This window comes from Mytilus californianus, unplaced genomic scaffold, assembly GCF_021869535.1.
Source record: "Mytilus californianus isolate M0D057914Y unplaced genomic scaffold, xbMytCali1.0.p SCAF_1, whole genome shotgun sequence".
Lineage (NCBI taxonomy): Eukaryota > Metazoa > Mollusca > Bivalvia > Mytilida > Mytilidae > Mytilus > Mytilus californianus.
Window position 1 is genome coordinate 89,238,986 of NW_026262581.1, and position 20,249 is coordinate 89,259,234.

Sequence of the window (20,249 nt, forward strand, 5' to 3'; positions counted from 1 at the left end):
TGATGAGCAAAATGGTGGCAAATTGTGAGGAGGGGGTGGCAAGGGAGCTGGATCCTGGGAGTAGGGGGCGTGAAGTCGGAGTTGGGGGAGCATAGTGTTTCCTGCAGCTTTTGAAAAGGGCAGGGTAATTTTTTTCTCAGAGGGCACTCTTAGCGTGATTGGCTACTCTTTAAGGGCAACCTTTGCCTGGAGGACTACACTTTTAGGGCACTCTTTACTTAGATATAAAGGCACTGTAATGGATAGGAATTTAATCAAATACACCATTGTTTCATATTTATTGGGAAGAAATAAAGATATGTATATTAGGTTGTTGATTTAATTCATTTTTGTAATAGACTCAGCTAATAGAATCTTGATCATGTTATCGTGCAACTGCCTCATTTCAATCAATAACTCCAGTTATAAACTTTTTAATACTGGATCACTGAGACTGATTGTCTAAGGATGTGTTTTGAAAGTGCACTTTGCATGACCAACAGCATATGCAATGCATTGCTTTTTAGATGTACAAATAGTATAAGGGTATTCAAAGATTTGTATACCAAGACTATAAATATTCTTCTGCTTTTCATCTTTATTTTTTATCATTGAAACCAAGGATTTGTATAGTAAGACTATACAAATCCTTGTTAAAACATTGATTTTTCATACTATTCAAAACTATATCAGCAATATTCTTAACTTTAATTTTATTAAGATAACAACAGTATGAAAGCCGTCGTAAATTCACACCCAATCCGACTTCTCAACCAAATAATATAAATAGAAAACATAAACAAACATCGGATTGTTTACGTACATGTAATCAGTGGTAATGTTCATCCCATGCATCATAAAATTATAACTCAAATTATTGCCTGATTCCCTTTTAAATTGTTTCTAAATTCGTAGAGGTACAAATCGATGTTGTCCCTATTAGATTCAATCACGAATTGTATTTGTACTCTGTCGCTTCAAAACTGTTCAACCATAATTAAAAATGTCGGCCATTAAAATTTTGATTTTGTTCCAAGGGAAATTACTTGAAATGGTCATGCTAAAAGATGAATTGCAGAGCCGATATTAAATTACGGCGGGGCATTCTAAAATACTAAGGAAAAGGGCCATGGCGTCTATCTTTTTTTCCTAAAAAGGGCTGGGCGCCATACCATGCCAAATCCTCCTGCAGGAAACACTAGAGGAAAACGAGAGTCTAGAATTTTTGTAGAAAACCCGGTGGGACGTTTTGTCAAATAAAAACAAAAATTTCATTTGTCTATTTGTTTTCTTTTATATGTATGTTCTGTAATAATTGATTAAAATTACTAAGGGTATGTACTCCATATGGAGTGCTCCTACTTACAGGAGGCTAATACACAGAAGAGGAAAAACCAAGTGCCATCTTTTCGTCATTGTAATCGTAAGAATAATACAACGATGACATTTAACTAATTGAAATGTTTGAATTATGTTTCAAGTTACAAAACATCAAAATACTAGTTTCAGCGTGTCTATGGCAAATATTTAAGTGACGTGGTTACAAATGAAGAATGGCAAAATAAGAAATAGTATACAAATTTTAGATTTAATGAATTACAAAGTTGCAAATAAAGAATCTCAAACTGTTACAAATGTTGAATTTCGAAGTTGCAAAATACGAATTTTGAAATTACAAAGTTACAAGTGGCAAATTGACAATTTACAAATTACGAATTTGAAATTACACAGTTACAAGTTACAAATTGACAATTTACGATTTAAGAATTTTGAAATTTCATACTTAAAAGTTACAAATTGACAATTTACTAATTAAGAATTTTGAAATTACACAGTTACAAGTTACAAATTGACAATTTACGAATTAAGAATTTTGAAAATTTCACACTAGTTACAAATTGACAATTTACAAATTAAGAATTTTGAAATTACACAGTTAAAAGTTACAAATTGACAATTTACGAATTAAGAATTTTAACCCCTTTGGCTTTCCATATTAATCTACCTTAAAAAGCACATTTTCCTACTACTGAATGTTGACTTTACAATGGTAAAATACGGACCAGAGATGAATATGTATAATCTGTTTACGCTTACAAAGCACTATTGAGTTTAAGTAGCTCTTTACACTTTATTTCTTGAAGAAAATACTCGAAATGAACATTAGATAAAGTTATAAAAATGATAATTTTAAGATTTTTGAAGAATTTGGATGCATAATTAAATCTCATACCTGTGCACATGTTCACGCATGTACTAGTTCTAACAACATGGTTCTGAAGATTTTTCGCTTAAAACCTTTATTACTACCTTTGTAAATTTTTCATCAAATCATATTTAAATACAGTTTTCTGATAATCTTTTTGACTTAACTAATTCGAAGCAAACTGCTGAAATTTAAGACAATAACTTTTAATAGACCGATCAATGTGCGGTACAAAATAGTTAATCTGGCGTCTGAACAGGTAAATTTTAGCTGTCAGACAACTAATTAAACTTGATTGTAATTAAAGGGTATTGAAGTAGGGTTTGTTTTGATAGTACAACAAATGTACTTATTCCTTATGTCACTTTTATGACCGGAACTGTGTGGCTGTCAGGTAAGGTCAACAGAGGTTCCAAAGGTTTTTTGGGACTCAGTGATCTTTTGGTCAAGTAATTGTTCAAGCATAAACTTCAATTTTTTTCTGGATTACAGTTATGTTAAAATGGCAAACCCCTTTATATGTCCTTTTCAGGCTCGGCACAATAAGTCAAAAATATAATTCAACGATCAAGTCCAGACAATACAACTGTTTTGGAACCCTGAAATGCACATATATTTTTGGGGCCTGTGATTGACTCAATATTGATATCAGTATAGTAAATACTATCTTTCAGTCTGCAAATATAACTTTTGGACAAAGCATACGAGAATTACACATAACATTGACTTATACTTGTACTTGTTTGGCTGGTGAAACATCATCAGCATTCAAAAGCCCTGGGATAGTAAGGTTTGTCATTTCAACCCTAAACTATGAAAAGCATTGTAGTTGTTTATGATATATATACATATATATAAACAGTTGGTGCTTTTATTAGTCCACTACCGACGAAGTTGAAGGGGACTATAGGTTTGCACTCCGTCCGTCTGTCTGTCCGTCAGTCCAGCAAATCAGTTTTCCACACTTTTTTCTTCGTGCTTGAAGATATTGATTTGATATTTGGTGTATTGTTTTATAATGACAAGTTACAGATCAAGTTCGAATTTTGTTCCGGTCTGATGATTTTGTGCAGAGTTATGGTCCTTTGACTTTGAAAATTCTCTCAAATAATCAGTTTTCCGCATTTTTTTCGTCATGCTTGAATATATTGATTTGATAATTTGTATATAGTTTTATCATGACAAGTTATAGATCAAGTTAGCATTTTGTTCCAGTACAATGATTTTTTAACCGGTAGGGGGATATGTATTGCCATGCAATACTCTCAGAATGCTTGTTAATTGTAGTTATCTCTCTTTGACCATTTAAATTTTTTATGTTTTATCAGAAGAAAGCATTCATTTCAAGGCTTAGCAAACTAACTTGGCTGAGTAAGCAAGATAATTGTCATTCAATCCTTTAAAAGAAAAAAATCAGAATTCATCTTGTTTATTTTGGAGTGTCTGTAGTAATGTCAGAAAAAGTTTACAATTGTATGAAGTCTGTTCTAGCGTCCTAACTAATTTTATCCAATTAACAATGATTAATATGAATAATTGAATGATATTGAGGACTTCTATATAATAAAAATTCGTAAGGGTTCTGCGGAACCCAGTGTCTCGCCTACTTTTTCTGTTAATCGCAGGCTCAACAAAAATGTGGAAGTAAATCAATAAAAATATTCCTCTTGATACCATCTTTTGATTGTAAGAAGCTTCTGTCCAAGTTTGGTAAAAATCCAGGATAGTTTATGAATCTAATAAATGTTTAATAACTTTAACTGCAGACTGAATGTAATGTTAACTGGAAGAAAACAAAATTTCATTCTATATACTAGCATTTGATCATAAACAAACTTCTGTCCAAGTTTGGTACGAATCCAAAATAGTATAAGAAAGTTATTAAAATTTTAAAAACTTTAACCACAGAGTGAATGTGTTGTTTCCTGGCAGAAAATCTAAGTCCATTTAAAAGTAAAATACGGAAAAATGGATTTATTTTTTTTACAAAATTTCCTTCTAGATACTAGCTATTGATCATAAACAAGCTTCTGTCCAAGTTTGGTACAAACCCAGGATAGTTTAAGAAAGTTATTAAAATTTTAAAACTTTAACCACAGAGTGAATGTAATATTTCAGGCAGAAAAACTAAGTCCATTTAAAAGTAAAATAAGGAAAAAATGGATTTATTTTTTTTACAAAGTTTACTTCTGGATACTATCTTATGATCATAAACAAGCTTCTGTCCAAGTTTGGTAGAAATCCAGGATAGTTTAAGAAAGTTATTAAAATTTCAAAAACTTTAACCACAGAGTGAATATTTTGGACGCCGCCGCCGATGACCACGCCGACGGAATGTAGGATCGCTATGTCTCGCTTTTTCGACTAAAGTCGAAGGCTCGACAATAAAGAAGTTGACTGTATATGCATGTAAGTACTTACTAACGATACCAATACCAATAGTATATGCCACATGAAGTTTGCGGTTGTAGTTACCTGTTACCTTCTGTAAATTCCTCCTCTATCAGGAGAACCTGGAATTCAGAAGTTGTTTTATATCTATGTTACACTATAGTACACCATTTAACAAGTCTGTTTTCTTCAGTTTGTACCACTATTAATTTTGGTTAATAAGTTAAAAAATTAGATTTAGTTTATAGTAAGTCTTTTGTAGTAAGAAAACCAGGACGGGTTCAAACAGAAAGATTTTGAAAGCAGCGAGAACTGGTCTGTTTTTCTTAAACTTTAAGCAATAGGTCAACTATGTTTGGTGTATGGAATGATTGTAAGGTGTATATGTCTGTCGTGCAGGTATCATCTGACCTTCACCTCATTTTCATGGTTCAATGGTCAATGTTCTGTTTTCCTGGTTAACTTTGTTTCTTAGATACTATAAGCAATAGGTCAAATATATTTGATGCATGGAATGATTTTAAGGTATGCATGTCTGTCTGGCAGGGTTCATCTGACCTAGACTTCATTTTCATGGTTCATTGGTCAATAGAATTTCCATGGTTGGGTCTGTTTCTTTTATACTATAAGCAATAGGTCATCTATATTAAGTGTATGGAATGGTTGTATAAAAGGTGTACATGTATTTCCGGCTTGGTTTATCTGACCTTGACCATTTTCTTGGATCATAAATGTTAATATGATACTTGTAGTAAAACTTTAAATGTAGGACTATCAACATAAAATCAATGGTCAGTATAGTAGGCGAGACATTTCAGCCTGTGCACTCTTGTTAATTTAAATAGTGGTTTGGCCTATTTCGCAGATATTAAGCAATAGGTCAGTTATATTTAGTTTATGGAATAATTGTGAGATGTACATGTCTGTCTGGCAGGGTTGATTGTTCATATGACCTTGACCTCATTTTCATGGTTCATTAGTCAATTATGAATTTTATAATTTTGTCAGTTTTATCAGATACTATTAGCAATAAGTCAACTATATTTGGTGTATGGAATTATTGTAAGGTCTACATGATTGTCTGGCAGGGTTCATATGACCTTGACCTCATTCTCATGGTTCATTAGTCAATGTTAAGTTTATTTGATACTTGTAGTAAAACCATCATATTACAGACTTTCAACATAAATTTAATGATAAGTAAAACAGACAAGACATTTCAGTGTGTGCACTCTTGTTGTAAATTAGTCTTAGAGTATAATGATGACTTTCAGATTGAGTTTGCATTTAGTTCTAGTTGGGCAAACATGATGTAACCACACATCTGGTTAACAATTGCTGTTACTGATCCCTCAATTACAGTTACAAGCATGCCTACTGTACATGTGTTCTTAACACTGTACATTTAACATGAGTCATCCTCTGTGTCGAAGCTTCATCATTTGACAGTTACACAAGCTAGTTTTTGTCTTTATTGATTATTGATTAAACAATATGATGAATTCATGCACATGTTGTAGTTTGTAAATGGTCAATACTTTTTAAAAGATTTTTTTTTTATATTTTATTGCCTTAGTAACAACGTCATAACAAAGTCATACAATGTATTATTCCTTCTGTCACAGTCTAAGTATGCACAACAGCTTGCTTGTGTAAATTTATATATGTATAATGTATTGATCAAAATAAGGTAAATTCTTACATGTTTTACTTAGTACATGTACAATTATAAACCAATTTATAAACACTGAATTTGAATTCAATTCCAAATAAGACTGTTTTATAGCAATTCTGAGATTGCAGACTTGAACCACTGACATACATGGGCAGCACATTTCTTCCCTAAAAATCAGGTGAAATAATTTCATTTTTGTAAGTTCCATGGTTCATGAGCATTTGAATTGTAAACAGATAATTTAGGGAGTATATTTTAATCCCTTAATGCCAAAGAGCGTTTTTCTTGTCTTGAGAAAAGTGGCTTCTTTGCTTATCCAGTTTTGGCATCTGTATTTGGATAAAGTTTTATATTGCAAATGGTACTTTAATCTGTATCTTCTACAGAGGTTTTTTTAGGTTTGAAATTTTTCTGTCTGGATTTCTCATGGTTTTGTGCAATTGTATAAGTTGCTATCTCATGGACATACATCTTTGAGTATGCAGCAATCTTGTGACAATCATTCTGCAAGTATGCAGTTTGGTTTGGGATGGCTGTCAATCATATCATGGAATAATCAATATATGTGTTTCTCAAGTTCTATTTGGTATACACATTTAGGTGAAGTACAGTAAACAAACAGTCTGGATATTGAAAACAAATACTAAAGTTTTTTTAATGGAATTTCAAAACGGTTTTTAATATCAGACCATGGCCAGAACAGTAGATACCCAATACGTGTGACCATCTTCTTAGAACCTAAACGTAATGATGCATGAAAGGCAGTATGGATCATAAAAACTTATACATATATATATATATATATATATATATACATATGTATACATGTCTGAGATTTTATGATATTTGCAGTATTAGATGGTAAGGTTTCACCTCAGCACTGCATGTAGAACTGATAATAGATTTACCCTTGTAGTTATTTTCTAATTAATATTACATGTTGTACATATACCAAAAACTGGAACATTTGCCTTTAATAAATTGATTATTGTTTTGTTCATATATATATTTAAATTTATGAGTATCATGAAAAATTATATCATCACTTATTCTCGACCTTGAAAATGTTGGTATCATTCCAATTGGAATGGTGATGGATATTTAAATGTTAATGTACTGCAAATCAATGAGGTTTTTGTGGTTTCATCAATAATTTTCTACTTTCTCTGACCTGAGATAGAATATTGTTTAGATACACTTGTTTTAATCAATGACTTGACAATGGAGGGTAGTAAAAATGGGAAAGCTTTTAAAAAATGTTTATATATTGCAAGACAAAAATTTTTGATATGAAAAACATTTAAATTTATATGTCCTTACAGCAGTTTATTGATAGAATGATCAATTATGCATTTTGCAATCTTTTCTGCACAATATAAAATAGTATTGTAATATACACATTGATAACTCATTTGTAGAATGATCTGTGGAACATATTGAAATTTCTATATTGATTTGTAAATAGGGCAATGGTATTTTAATCTGTTCAAATAAGAGGATTCTATTTTGTGTCCTGAGGCTTCAACAGGGGAAATGCATATTGAAACATTTGAACTTCAAGTACATGTACATGAATTCAAAAGAATTATGACAAATAAAGTAAATTATTATTTAGTGATGTAATACACAATATGACACCATTTCTTACCTGTAGATGGTCTTAACCAATTTATCCATTTATCATACATATTTTCTGTTGGGATTTACATTTTAATATTTTATTGTGTTGATCACTAAGGAAAAGTAGGAATGGTCTTGTTATATATTTGTATAGTCAAGGTTGGAAGTTTGTATTTAAAATAGAATAATCTAAATTGATGCCATAATATTTATGAGAAGTAATAATTTATGTAAAGGAAATAGAATTATAAAATTTGTTTAAATATTTGTCTAAAACAAGGAAGTTTAGAAACGGTGCCTTGGTTTTGGAACACGTTTTGAAACTAAAGAGGAACTATTTCTGCATGTTTGGACAAGTCTTTGCAGATAATTCTAAACAATTTTGATGTTTTTTTGTGAAGTATTTTACCTTCTAACAGGTACCAGAAGAAAGTGTTTATAAGATAATTAGGATATCATATGGTCAGTCATAATCATTGAAACCCTTGTGGAAGATCTAAGAAGCTCAATTTCATGTATTGTATACACAGGAAGTGGTGAAATTTACATCATAGGATGATATGCAGTTAACCTTTTGGCAGCTTAGATCATTTTCAGATCACCTGGATGGTAAAATATACATCAGAAGCCTAGTGAAATGATCTTTTTATGCTGTAATTTGAATTTGTGTAGTAACCTTAAAGTCATTAAGATATCAATTTGTTAAAAAGTGTTAGCATGTTAAATAAAAATTCCTTCAATGCAGAAAGATGGAGAGATAGATAGTTACATTTTAATCAATATATATACATGTGATAACAGGTGGAATTTCAAACAAGAGGAACACTTCAATGGCAATTTTCATTTGCTTTCTTGATAAAAAAACTTCAGGACTTGGAAATTTGACAAATGGAAAAGAGATAGTTTGCTTGGTGAATATTGTTTTATTGAATAGAAGATCATACTTGGAATCTAGTATTCATCATTTTAATGAGATTAAATGAAAGGTGATCTATCAGAAAGCTTTGTTATTGTCACGGTATTTCCTAATATTGTAACAATTTCATCTAATGATAAGGATCTTGTTCTTATTTGTTGTGTATTCACTTTTTAAATAGAAAACTGAGTCTGCTTAGAGATTTTAGAGTAGTGATGTTGAAATTTTTCAATTAACTTGGAATTAGATTACCAATAGTTGAGATTGTGTGAGAAAAAAACTGAAATTTCCATCACAATTGCAGGAAGGCTAATGACTTTCTTACTTGGATCTCATTGTGAAGTATACCGTTTTATTTAGTGTTAAATAGCTCCTTTTGTTAAAATTATTGAACATGAAAATTGAGCACATGGTTTAGAATTAATTGGTATTGACAAAATTCATGTTATAGAAATTGATCAGGAAATCAACATTACTTGAATGGAAATATATATATGTCAGAATCATTGACTTGAAAAGAGCCTTCAAGGTAGCATATGTATAAAAAAGACATATGTACCATTACAAACGATTATTAATTAGTTAGTATGTGGATTAAGGATGCTCGTTAACATGATGAATGTGAAATCAATTGATGAACTATACAAGTGACTATAAATTCATTCCAGGAATATCTTATGAAAGCATGGAACCTTCTTTCAATTTGGACAATTTTTCCCTTGAAAAGATATTTGATGGAACCTATATATGTTGTGATAGCTAAAAAAGTTCAAAGAGTGAACACTTCATATTATATATTTATTATGAGTGTTGCTGATATTTTCTACTTGAAAAAGTGCATAACATATGCATGTATAATTATATGGGGGAAATTATTTCATCAATAGGTAATTAAACCATAAAAGTTTAGTATATAAGAAAGAAATATTTAGTGAAAAATTCAAGTTAATTTTGACATGAATAATTGAAACATAAGTATGATAAAATCAAACCAATATAAATATATATTGACTGTCTAAAGGTGTAATATATAAAATACAACAGAATTTTATGAATGATTGATTACTTCAAACACTTTTATCTAGTTTGTAACAATCAGGTTACATTACAAAAGAAATGAAAGAAAACTAATAAGTGAAACAGTTGTGAAAAGTGAAATTCCAGCATAACTGATCTAGGCGTTACTAAAAAGAAATATTTGTGTCTTCATAATTATATTTGGGAAAAACAAGTGGATTTTAAAGTGGTAGATATAATTGCTCCTTATTAGTTGTCAATCTTGTTGACTCCTAGGACTTGGTGTTATGAAATTGTAGGATTTTCATATTAAGGAAGATATTTTTTATATCATTTGATGAGAATTTCATATGAACAGATTCAGTTTATGGTTTACAGTTATGTGAACTATCTGTTTAAAAATCAGTATTTGTGCAGATATCATAAACAGATTGTCACTCATAGTGGGAAAATTTTTCTTTGAAAATGTCTACCAAATCAAGCAAGTCGAACAAGTCTAATAAGAAAGTAGGATTTGTGGAAGATGACAAACCATGTAAAACTAGAGAATCTAGAAGCAGATTCAGGAGTCGGAGTGGTCGGGAGAGACGGTCAAAGTCAGAGGTGACAGTCTCAAACAAGGAAAACATTCCTAAAAAAAGGGAACACAGTTTAGTTTCTATGGTTCGTAATGGAGGGAGAAATTCAGTCAGAAACCTTGTCAGACTTTTTGAATCTAAAACAGTAAGTAGTAAAAGCATGTAGATTAAGATTATGGAAGCTGAGTCTAAAACCTGATAAAGTTGGACACTCAATAAGTGCAGATGTCAAGTAATGTACAGTTCCTTATTAATCAAAAGTTAAGCAAGATAAGCATTTAGGTTTCCAAATCTACAAGAAATATGCTGATTATTTCAACAAGGATATCTGATGAAGGAATGTTTTGAATGCACATCTCTTTGCAAAAAAAAAATCATCCCCAAATGTTAAAAAAAATTACATAGAGATAAGTCTTTTACAAAACTGATTTATAATTTGATGAAAGTTGGCAGGTATGAATTGGTGAAGCAGATCTGCATCAGATTAACATCTTTTGATGTGTGGTATTACTGCTACATCAATTTATGCTATTTTTTGCTATTTATCCTCCTATTTTTATGTCTGATGAGAAAACAGGAATTTCTTTGTTGGTTTAGATCAGTTTGTTTCATGAGTATTTTTATTTGGAGCACAGAAGCATCATACACAGTTGTCTGTGATGAGATATTTTCACTGCCAAAAAACTGCTTACAAATCAACCAAACCACCTTACACATTAAGAGTGCAGTTGTAAGTTGTAGTACATACATTGTTTGTAACTGCAGCAAAGTTTTAAGAGAAAGCTGTATAGTATTTGAAGTAAATTAATGGTAGCAATGGAAATGTTTGATGACAGAACAGGGTGAAGTCTGTAAAACAAGGAGTCTTTTGCTGATGGACAGGGCACGTTATATCAGAATCCCAAAGGTTTTAAGAAGTAAAAACCCTTACAACTCTTTGTTTTCAGGAGTGCCTAGTTTGGTCAGTTGAAAGGCAAAATTTATGAATCCGCCTGAAAGTCCACGTTTAACAATGACTATCACAATTCTCTACACAATTTTCTGATTATTAGATTTTTGTCTATTCTCAACACATGTACACATTTGTTAATCTGCATTTCTTCCTATTTATACACCCAATCCGCCTAAATATTATTACCGTAACAGAATTTAAAAGAAATATGTACCATATTTCAATACAATGTAGTTATACAATGTCCATATCTCAGTCTCCCTTTGTCAAACTTGATTTTTCAATGGAAATCAGAAGGGGTCACATACTATTTATCTGCAACTCTTCTGAGACATTTAATTTGACCAAAACGAATCGTACTTGATACTTATACAGACTCTTCTGCAGGAAATGACATTTTTCAACCTCAGTTTTAACTTTTTATTGTCAATATTGGTTTGATTTCTGGGGTTTCTCATTGCCAAATGAGGTTATCATATAGTTCAAGAGGTGGAAGGACAAACATCATGAACATCAAATGATTATCTAGGCTACACAACAGAACCAAACCTCCACAGATTGTTCTGCAGGAAGAGAGGATGTGCAGTTATACTCAATCTGATTATAAGTATTTATTTTTGTTGTTGCCAATAGCCAAACAGGAAATATAGGAGACATATGTCCTCTATGAGAGACTCAAACCTATATTTGTTCATATTATTATATTTTGGCACTAATGGCTTGTTAGCCAGTTATTAAATCTGCTGATTTACCATGGTAATATTGCATTTCACTCCGATTTACTGGACACTTTTATATTTAATGAAATTTAAAACATATCATTTAATGTTCTATTTTTTAAGGGAGTGGTTTGCTGTTTTTTTTTAGTCCCCTACCGACCTCCCGTCGAAGGGGACTTTAGGTTTGCACTCTTTCTGTCTGTCTGTCTGTCTTATCCATCAGTCCAGCAAATCAGTTTTCCACACTTTTTTTCTTCGTGCTTGAAGATATTGATTTGTAATTTGGTATATAGAGTTATCATGTCAAGTTACAGATCAAGTTATATTTATGTTCCGGTCTGATCATTTTGAGCAGAGTTTTGGTCCTTGGACTTAGAAAATTCACTCAAATAATCAGTTTTCTGCACTTATTTTTGTCATGCTTGAAGGTATTGATTTGATAATTGGTATATAGTTTTATCATGATACAGATCAAGTTCGAATTTTGTTCTGGTCTGATGATATTGTGCAGAGTTATGGTCTTTGGACTCAAATAATCAGTTTTCCACACTTTTTTTCGTCATGCTTGAAGAAATTGACTTGATATTTGTTATATAGTTTACATGACAAGTTATAGATCAAATTAGCATTTTGTTCCAGTACAATGAATTCTTAACTGGTAGGGGACTATGTGTTGCCATGCAATACTCTCAGAATGCTTGTTTGTTTTTGTTTTTTTTTTGCTAATGGAAAAAGTACAAGTGGATGTAATCTAGATGGCTAGTGCAGTTACTTGGTACTTTTTGATATGTTTAAAGCATATTTTTTTGGTCCTATCATGCTGCCTTATAACAAATTTCAAATAGCATCCTAAGAGTAAAGAGCAAAATATCATCTTGTTAGTAGAAATTATAATATCACATCCATACCATAATGTATACAAAAATCATTTAAGATGGCATTACATTACCATGATGGTAAAAGTTCATAGGGAGAACATGTACACAAGACTATAATAATTTCGGCAGGTTTTTGTTCACAACTTGTTTTAACAACTTGAATGACTGAAAACTTTATTACATGCCTGGACATTCTGTATGATACTTATACATGTGCAATTGCTTATGTAGTTTGTGATATGTTGTGACAGTGGTGACATTATATATACATTGCACATGGAAGGATTTTCTCCTTTCATAAATTTTACATGCAAGGTAGATGGGTTTAAAACTAGAATACACTGTACTACACTTCTGTTAGTGTTGCTCTCATTGTTTAAAACACAGATGATCTGCTTTGTCAGTTGAATAAATACTGTTTTCTTATCATGCTTATAGATCCTTCAATAAGTTGGATTTTACTTTTCATGAAATATACTTTTTACTATCAAAATAACAGTCTGATTTTCAGTGGATACATTGTGAATAAGGATTGCATGATTTCTTTAGAATTTTGCATGTTTATATATATTTTACAAATGTTCTTTTGCATGTAACTTGTTACCTGTAAGGTCAAGGTCACACATTTACTTTAAAAAAGAGTTAAACAAATTTTGTTTAAATACAGTGAAAACCCTGGAAAGCTAATTTGATATCTGTCTTTGTTTCTACCAACAACAGTCTTGTAACATACAGGTATAAGACTGGAATGTCCATCTTTTTAGGCAAGGTTATAATTTGTTCAGAGAAAGTTCATATTGTACTAAATTACAAGTTTACCCTGTGGTATCAAAATTAAAAACACAATCATTATGGTGGATATACTGATGATACATTTAGATTGTTTCTATCAATAATGACATGGTTAAAATAAAGGTTGAATATTCATCTTCTTGGCAGATTGAAAAAGATAAACTCCAATATAGCAAGTACTTGCACATATGAAAGTTACAAATGTAGAAACCTTTTGGTGCATGTACCTGTGGTAGCAATGATACAAAATATATTCAAATATGTACGATTATTATATAAAAAGTGAAAATAAAAGTCACAACCTGTATTCTCCTGTTCCTAGGTATGTCAAAAAGCAATTTGTCATGTTGCTGAATGTGTAGTTTTTATGCCCCTGCCATATCAGAGGGGGCATTAAGTTTTACCCTTGTCTGTCTGTACGTACGTATGTATGTCCCAAAGTTGGTTTCAGTTCTCTAACTTTAGTTTGCCTCAACCAAATGTTATGAAACTTATACACAATGCTTATTACCACAAAACACAGATCAAGTTTGAAATTGGGTGCCGTCACGATAACGGTTCTTGAGTTATGCCGCTTTATAAACATCATAAAAATTGCTGAATATTTTGTTTCTGTTTTCTAACTTTTTTTTGCCTCAACCAAATGTTATGAAACTTATACACAATGCTTATAACCACTCAATACAGATCAAATTCAAAATTGGGTGGCGTCACTTTTACTGTTCTTGAGTTATGCCCCATTATAAACATAAAAATTGCTGAATTTTTCGTTTCTGTTCTCTAACTTTAGTTTGCCTCAACCAAATGTTATGAAACTTCTTAACAATGCTTATAACCACTCAATACAGATCAAGTTTGAAATTGGTTGGTGTCACTTTTACCGTTCTTGAGTTATGCCCCTTTATAAACATAAAAATTGCTGAATTTTTCGTTTCCGTTCTCTAACTTTAGTTTGCCTCAGCCAAATATTATGAAACTTATACACAATGCTTATTACCACAAAACTCAGATCAAGTACAAATTTGGGTAGCGTCACTTTTACCGTTCTTCAGTTATGTCCCTTTATATCTTTATATGATATGCAAGCGGGGGCATTATCTGTGATCCATGGACACATTCCACATTTATTTTGTGTAGTATTTGTCTCTTGATCATTCTTCTTTTTGGACATGGTGATGTCTAGTTTTGTGTAGTATTTGTCTCTTGATCATTCTCCTTTTTGGACATGGTGATGTCTAGTTTTGTGTAGTATTTGTCTCTTGATCATTCTCCTTTTTGGACATGGTGATGTCTAGTTTTGTGTAGTATTTGTCTCTTGATCATTCTCCTTATTGGACATGGTGATGTCTAGTTTTGTGTAGTATTTGTCTCTTGATCATTCTCCTTTTTGGACATGGTGATGTCTAGTTTTGTGTAGTATTTGTCTCTTGATCATTCTCCTTTTTTGGACATGGTGATGTCTAGTTTTGTGTAGTATTTGTCTCTTGATCAATCTCCTTTTAGGACATGGTGATGTCTAGTTTTGCATTGCTCATTGTTATCTTCTGCATTTATGGCATAGACTCCACAGAGGAAATTTTGAAAAAAGGATCAAGATTGTAGCTCCTGTTTAGAGTAACTTATGAATAAAACTTTAAAGAATTTTATTGATCAGAAATAAGCTTGTAAAATAATATGTCATCAAGGTATTTTTAAACTAATATACCCTAGAAGACCACAGTAAATCTTTAATGTGTGTAAATTATGACTTGATGAAATTGAAAACCAAAAAAAGACAGACCAAGAAGATCCATTTCAATGAATCTTTCCAATTTGTACCATTTAATACTATTGAGTTTTTTTGTGGAGTTTGTTTTGACCTTTTCTATGTTGATATTAGTTGTTGGATGGTTAATTCATAGTCACAAAAAGGAAATGTCAACTTGAATGGAGAATGTCATATTTATCTTGATATCCGTTTATATTTGTCACATCAATAATTATTTGATTTGATTTGATTTTTGGTGTTTTAACTCCACTTTTAAGCACCGCTTTTGGGCTATTTCGTGGCAGCCAGTTTTTATTGGTGGAGAAAGCCGGAGAAAACCACTGACCTTCGATAGGAAAACTGACAATCCTAGTCAATTAAGATTGGAGTCGAGTGCACCCGCACAAGCGGGGTTCGAACTCACAACCTCAGTGTTGTCTGGCTAGTGATTACAGTAGTAACTACTTTGACCACTCAGCCACCGAGGCCCCTCAATAATTATGATTTCTCTGAATAAATTCATTAAAACTCACATTGTTTTATGGGCCATTCTGAGCTATTGCCATCATTTTGCATTTAGTGTCTTTGTCTGGTGTGTCACTGGACATTAAACAAACATCAATCAATCAATATAAGTCTGGTGTCAAAAACTTTTTAAAATCTTCTATGAAACAACTTAACCAGATTCAATCATACTTGGAAATAACGATCTTTTGGGTATTTAGATCCCTCTATAGAGTTTGTATATTTTGTTCCTTCCAATCAACCAACATGACCATCATGAGTAAAAATAAACATAGGGTAAGATGGAAATTATTGTCATAACATTGAAAACCATTATAGAAAGAGACAATCTGATGAGGCAAAAATGCTGAGAATGTCAAGATCTCCCTATTTTCTATTTCTTTATCCACCAAAACTATCAGACAACAGGTATAGTCGTTATTGCCATATTTATCTATTTTTGCAGTTTTGCCAGTTATCTTAAAAACTATCAAAGATAGAAAAACTTGAACAAGCCATAATGATTAACAAAGTTATCCATTGATTATTCAAAGGAGTTATTGACCTTGAATGACAATTTTAACCAGTATTTTGCATTTTTGGCTATTTTCTTAAAAAACTATAATATATCAGAAAGAAATCAGCATAGATATTCAGAAAAAATGATATTTACCAAAAGGTTAACATAACTGAAATTGTCAGTTGACTCCAACCACCTCGGTGGTCTCGTGGTAGCATTTTTGCCTCGATTGAGGGAGGTCATGGGTAAGACACCGGCAGGTGTCTAACCAAAGACTTTAGAATTGGTATCTTACAAACGTACTGCTTCTAAATAACAGCATACTAGCTATAGGTAAAAAGCTAATTATTATAGGGTTGTGTTTAAGTTTATTCTACCATTTCTAAGTTCACATGATACATGGATTATAAGTGAATATCTGAAATCACTGCAAATAAATTTGAAGCAAGACTATTTTATGGCTTACTCTTTTTGATTAATAAGTACATTGCGAACCACTTTCTGTTGTGTTGAATCTAAACCAGAAGTAATTCAAAGAAAGTGCAATGTTTTATTTTACTGCATAGCTTATTACATATGATTTATTTGACTCTTTGATACTTTGCACCTGAAGACAATGCATTTTATCTATTAATAAAAAGATGAGGCACTTATCTCTCCATGTGGCAAGAATAATCCACAGGAAAGAAGTCATAAAAATATACAGTAAATTGTTTAAATCATTAAGCATCTGTATTAAAAAGCTTCAGGTGTCTAGGTCATGGATGGTTTTACAAAGATGATACTGAACTCTAATGAACACTTAACCTGATGAGTCGATAATAATGTAATTAGAATTCTCCTGTCATAAAACCCCTTTCCAGTTTTCAGAACAGACTTTTGCAACCACAGGCCTGATGCTCAAATTCTTTAGATTTTAAAAACATATTTTTGGCTTGTAGAATTTCTTACAGGCTTGACAGTAGTTTTACAAGACTGGGCTGGTGGGCCTGTTGCTAATTGACTGCAGTTCATTTGACTAAATATGAAGAAATGGTTTCCAAATTCTGTAAATTACTAAAGATCATGATCATAAGTTGTCCATACCACCTACATGTACATGAAGCTGAGCTGTCATTGAAGGTGATATTAGCAATCAAGATATTAAAGCTGCTCTCTATGTTATGCACAGCATAGATTTTTAGATGACCTCAGGTTGAGTGTTGTCTGATTGGCAGTCATACCGCTTCTTATTTTTATACGCCCGTTTACGGGATGTATTATGGTATACCGTTGTCCGTCCGTCGGTCGTCAACATGTCGGACAATAACTCAAAAATGCTTAAACCAATTCGCATGAAACTTTGGTGAATTGTTTATATCTATTGAACTGAGCTGCCTTTCGTTTTTTATAGATTTAAGATTTTAAGTTTCCGAGTTTTGGGTTTTTTTTTTCATTAACAAAGGGGGATTTTCCAGTTTTCCGACAATAACTCAAAAACACTTTCACCAATTTGCAAGAAACATTGGTGAATTGTTTATATCTATTGCCATGAGATCCCTTTCCATTTTCATCAATTTTAGATTTAATGTTTCCGAGTAATGGGGTTTTATTCATTAAAAAAAGGGGGGTTTTTCCAGTTTTCGGACAATTACTCAAAAATGCTTTCAGCAGTTTTCATGAAACTTTGGTGAATTGTTTATAATCTATTGACGTAAGTTCCTTTTCGATTTTTATAAATTTTAGATTTTAAAAAGGGGGTATTTTTCAGTTTTCAGTCAATGCTTTGAGCAGTTATCATGAAACTTTGGTGACTGGTTTATATCTACTAAGATAACCTCCCTTTAGTTTTTCATGAATTTCTGATATGACATTGAGAAGTTATTGAACTTTATTCTTTGAAAAAGCGACGGGCGTATCATGGGCGCATGGCGCAGCTGTTTATTATATTAAAGTTTTCCTATCGAAACTTAAGTTTAAAGAAGCCTTTAAATAGTTCTTGCAAGTCAAAAAAAAGAGGTAGGTTCAATTTCCCCTTAATTTATGTCACAACAGGGCCATTTTCAAAAAGTATTTCAATCTGCACTTGAATTCATAATATCACAGCCAAATGATTTAACCAACAATAACATGGCTTGTTTTTAAACAGGCCATTAAATTATAAAGGCTTGAAGATAGCCCAAAACTGCACTTTTGAGAGATTTTGACACTGTGAGTGGAACAAATACAGGGGAAATTGGCCCTACTCCTTTGTTGGTTGAGATAAATTTCTTGTGAGTTGCAACCGTTTGATTTTGTCTAATGCTTTTGACAGGGTTTATATTTTATACAGCAGCTCTCAGTCCATTTCCAGGAGGTGTGCTGTTAAATATTTATTGGGAGTTATGCCACTTTTGTACTGACAAGTTTTGATAATTGTACATGTATATACCTATTTTGTAATTTGAAAGTCATTAGAACATTGTTTTTGGTGGTATAATTACTTTATGCGTACTTTAGAACAATTATTGTGTCTTTAAAATATTTGTATATCTCTGTGATGAGCAAGCTCAGTGTAGATTTTGAAAAATCTATTCAAATTGCAAATGGCAGATTGAAAAATATTGATCATAGTATGTCATGCTATTTACAGTTTATTAGGAAATTATCATGTTCAAGCATATATTCTAGACATAATATACTCTGGTGTAGACCTGTTTATTTTTGGTATATAAACCTTGCTCAATGCAGGGTTTTACTGTAAGGATTAAAAGCTTTTAGATAATTTTAAGGTATTATTTGCATCTAAATGATCATAAATTAGTCCATTAACGCATACTTTGTAGCTTGAACACACTAATAGTGAACAACATATGACAATAATATGACCAATATTTTTTTCTGCCATAACATTTAATAGACACCAGGTATAGTCTTCGATCTCCTACAGGATGAGATTAAAATTTGAAATTTAAACTTGACTTTTAAAAGATTTGAACGATAAGGTGTCAATCGAGCAAGGAGTCGTAGACAATTCATAAATAATGTTACAAGGTCCTTTTATAACATAATTACTTCAAGTGTTGTGTTTCATAACTAATGTCTTATTAAGTTTGGCCTATCAAGATAATCAGATTAGGTCTGAAAAATTTTAATCTGGTCTTCATAGAAAAGACTTAAAATTTAATGAACTGTACAAAAGAACAAAGGAGAAAATCGTCAAGACATAAAAAATCAATTTTCAAGTTCAATTGACATTGAATTTGTTATATTTTCTATGTGACATACATGTAATATTATATGCAGTCAATCCTTTACCTAAGTATTGACTGTGAAAGACGTATACACTATATACATGATGTAAACTTGTGTAAATGGATTATCTAACTGAAATAGCTCCAAAACATATGTTTTATGCTGTCTGCAATTTTGAAATGGAACATACCGCATTAAACAAAAATATAAAATATGATTAACAATAAAAAGTGGTTATTAAAGTGAAATAATTAAAGTTTGAAGTTAAACAGGAAGTGAAAATGAGGATGAAGGAAAGAAAGGATTGTGTGACTGCTGTTGATGGCGTGTGTCGCTTCTGTGGTTAATATAAACTTGACGTTATCATGTCAGTATTTTTTGTGAATTTTCACAATTTAATTGTGGATAATATTGTCAAATAAACAATGTCTGGGACTTTAAGAAGACGTCTTACTAAAAAATGGGTGAGTTCAATATAGTATATTTAACACTCAAGAATAGTACTATTTATATATAAACAGTATTTAGAATTCCTTTTTTTT

At 31.5% G+C, this 20,249-nt stretch overlaps 1 protein-coding gene and 1 long non-coding RNA gene across 8 annotated transcripts in view; one reads left to right on the top strand and one right to left on the bottom strand.

The window, feature by feature from the left end:
• The window catches only part of LOC127710157 (uncharacterized), a 460,084-nt gene that overhangs the window by 213,562 nt on the left and 226,273 nt on the right, over positions 1-20,249 (bottom strand). The window lies entirely within an intron of this gene.
• LOC127709454 (FERM domain-containing protein 4A-like) overlaps positions 1-20,249 on the top strand; it is a 96,894-nt gene that overhangs the window by 5,920 nt on the left and 70,725 nt on the right. For 3 of the 7 annotated variants that reach the window (XM_052215010.1, XM_052215031.1, XM_052215041.1), the window contains exon 1: positions 9,884-10,527. The exons of 1 other annotated variant lie outside the window; for it this stretch is intronic. In XM_052215010.1, coding sequence (XP_052070970.1) covers positions 10,270-10,527 — 258 coding nt within the window. In that variant the 5' untranslated portion in view covers positions 9,884-10,269. Of the gene's footprint in view, positions 1-9,882; positions 10,528-19,756; positions 20,172-20,249 lie in introns of those variants that run through there. 3 more of the 7 variants (XM_052215020.1, XM_052215049.1, XM_052215058.1) reach the window with 3 other exon arrangements.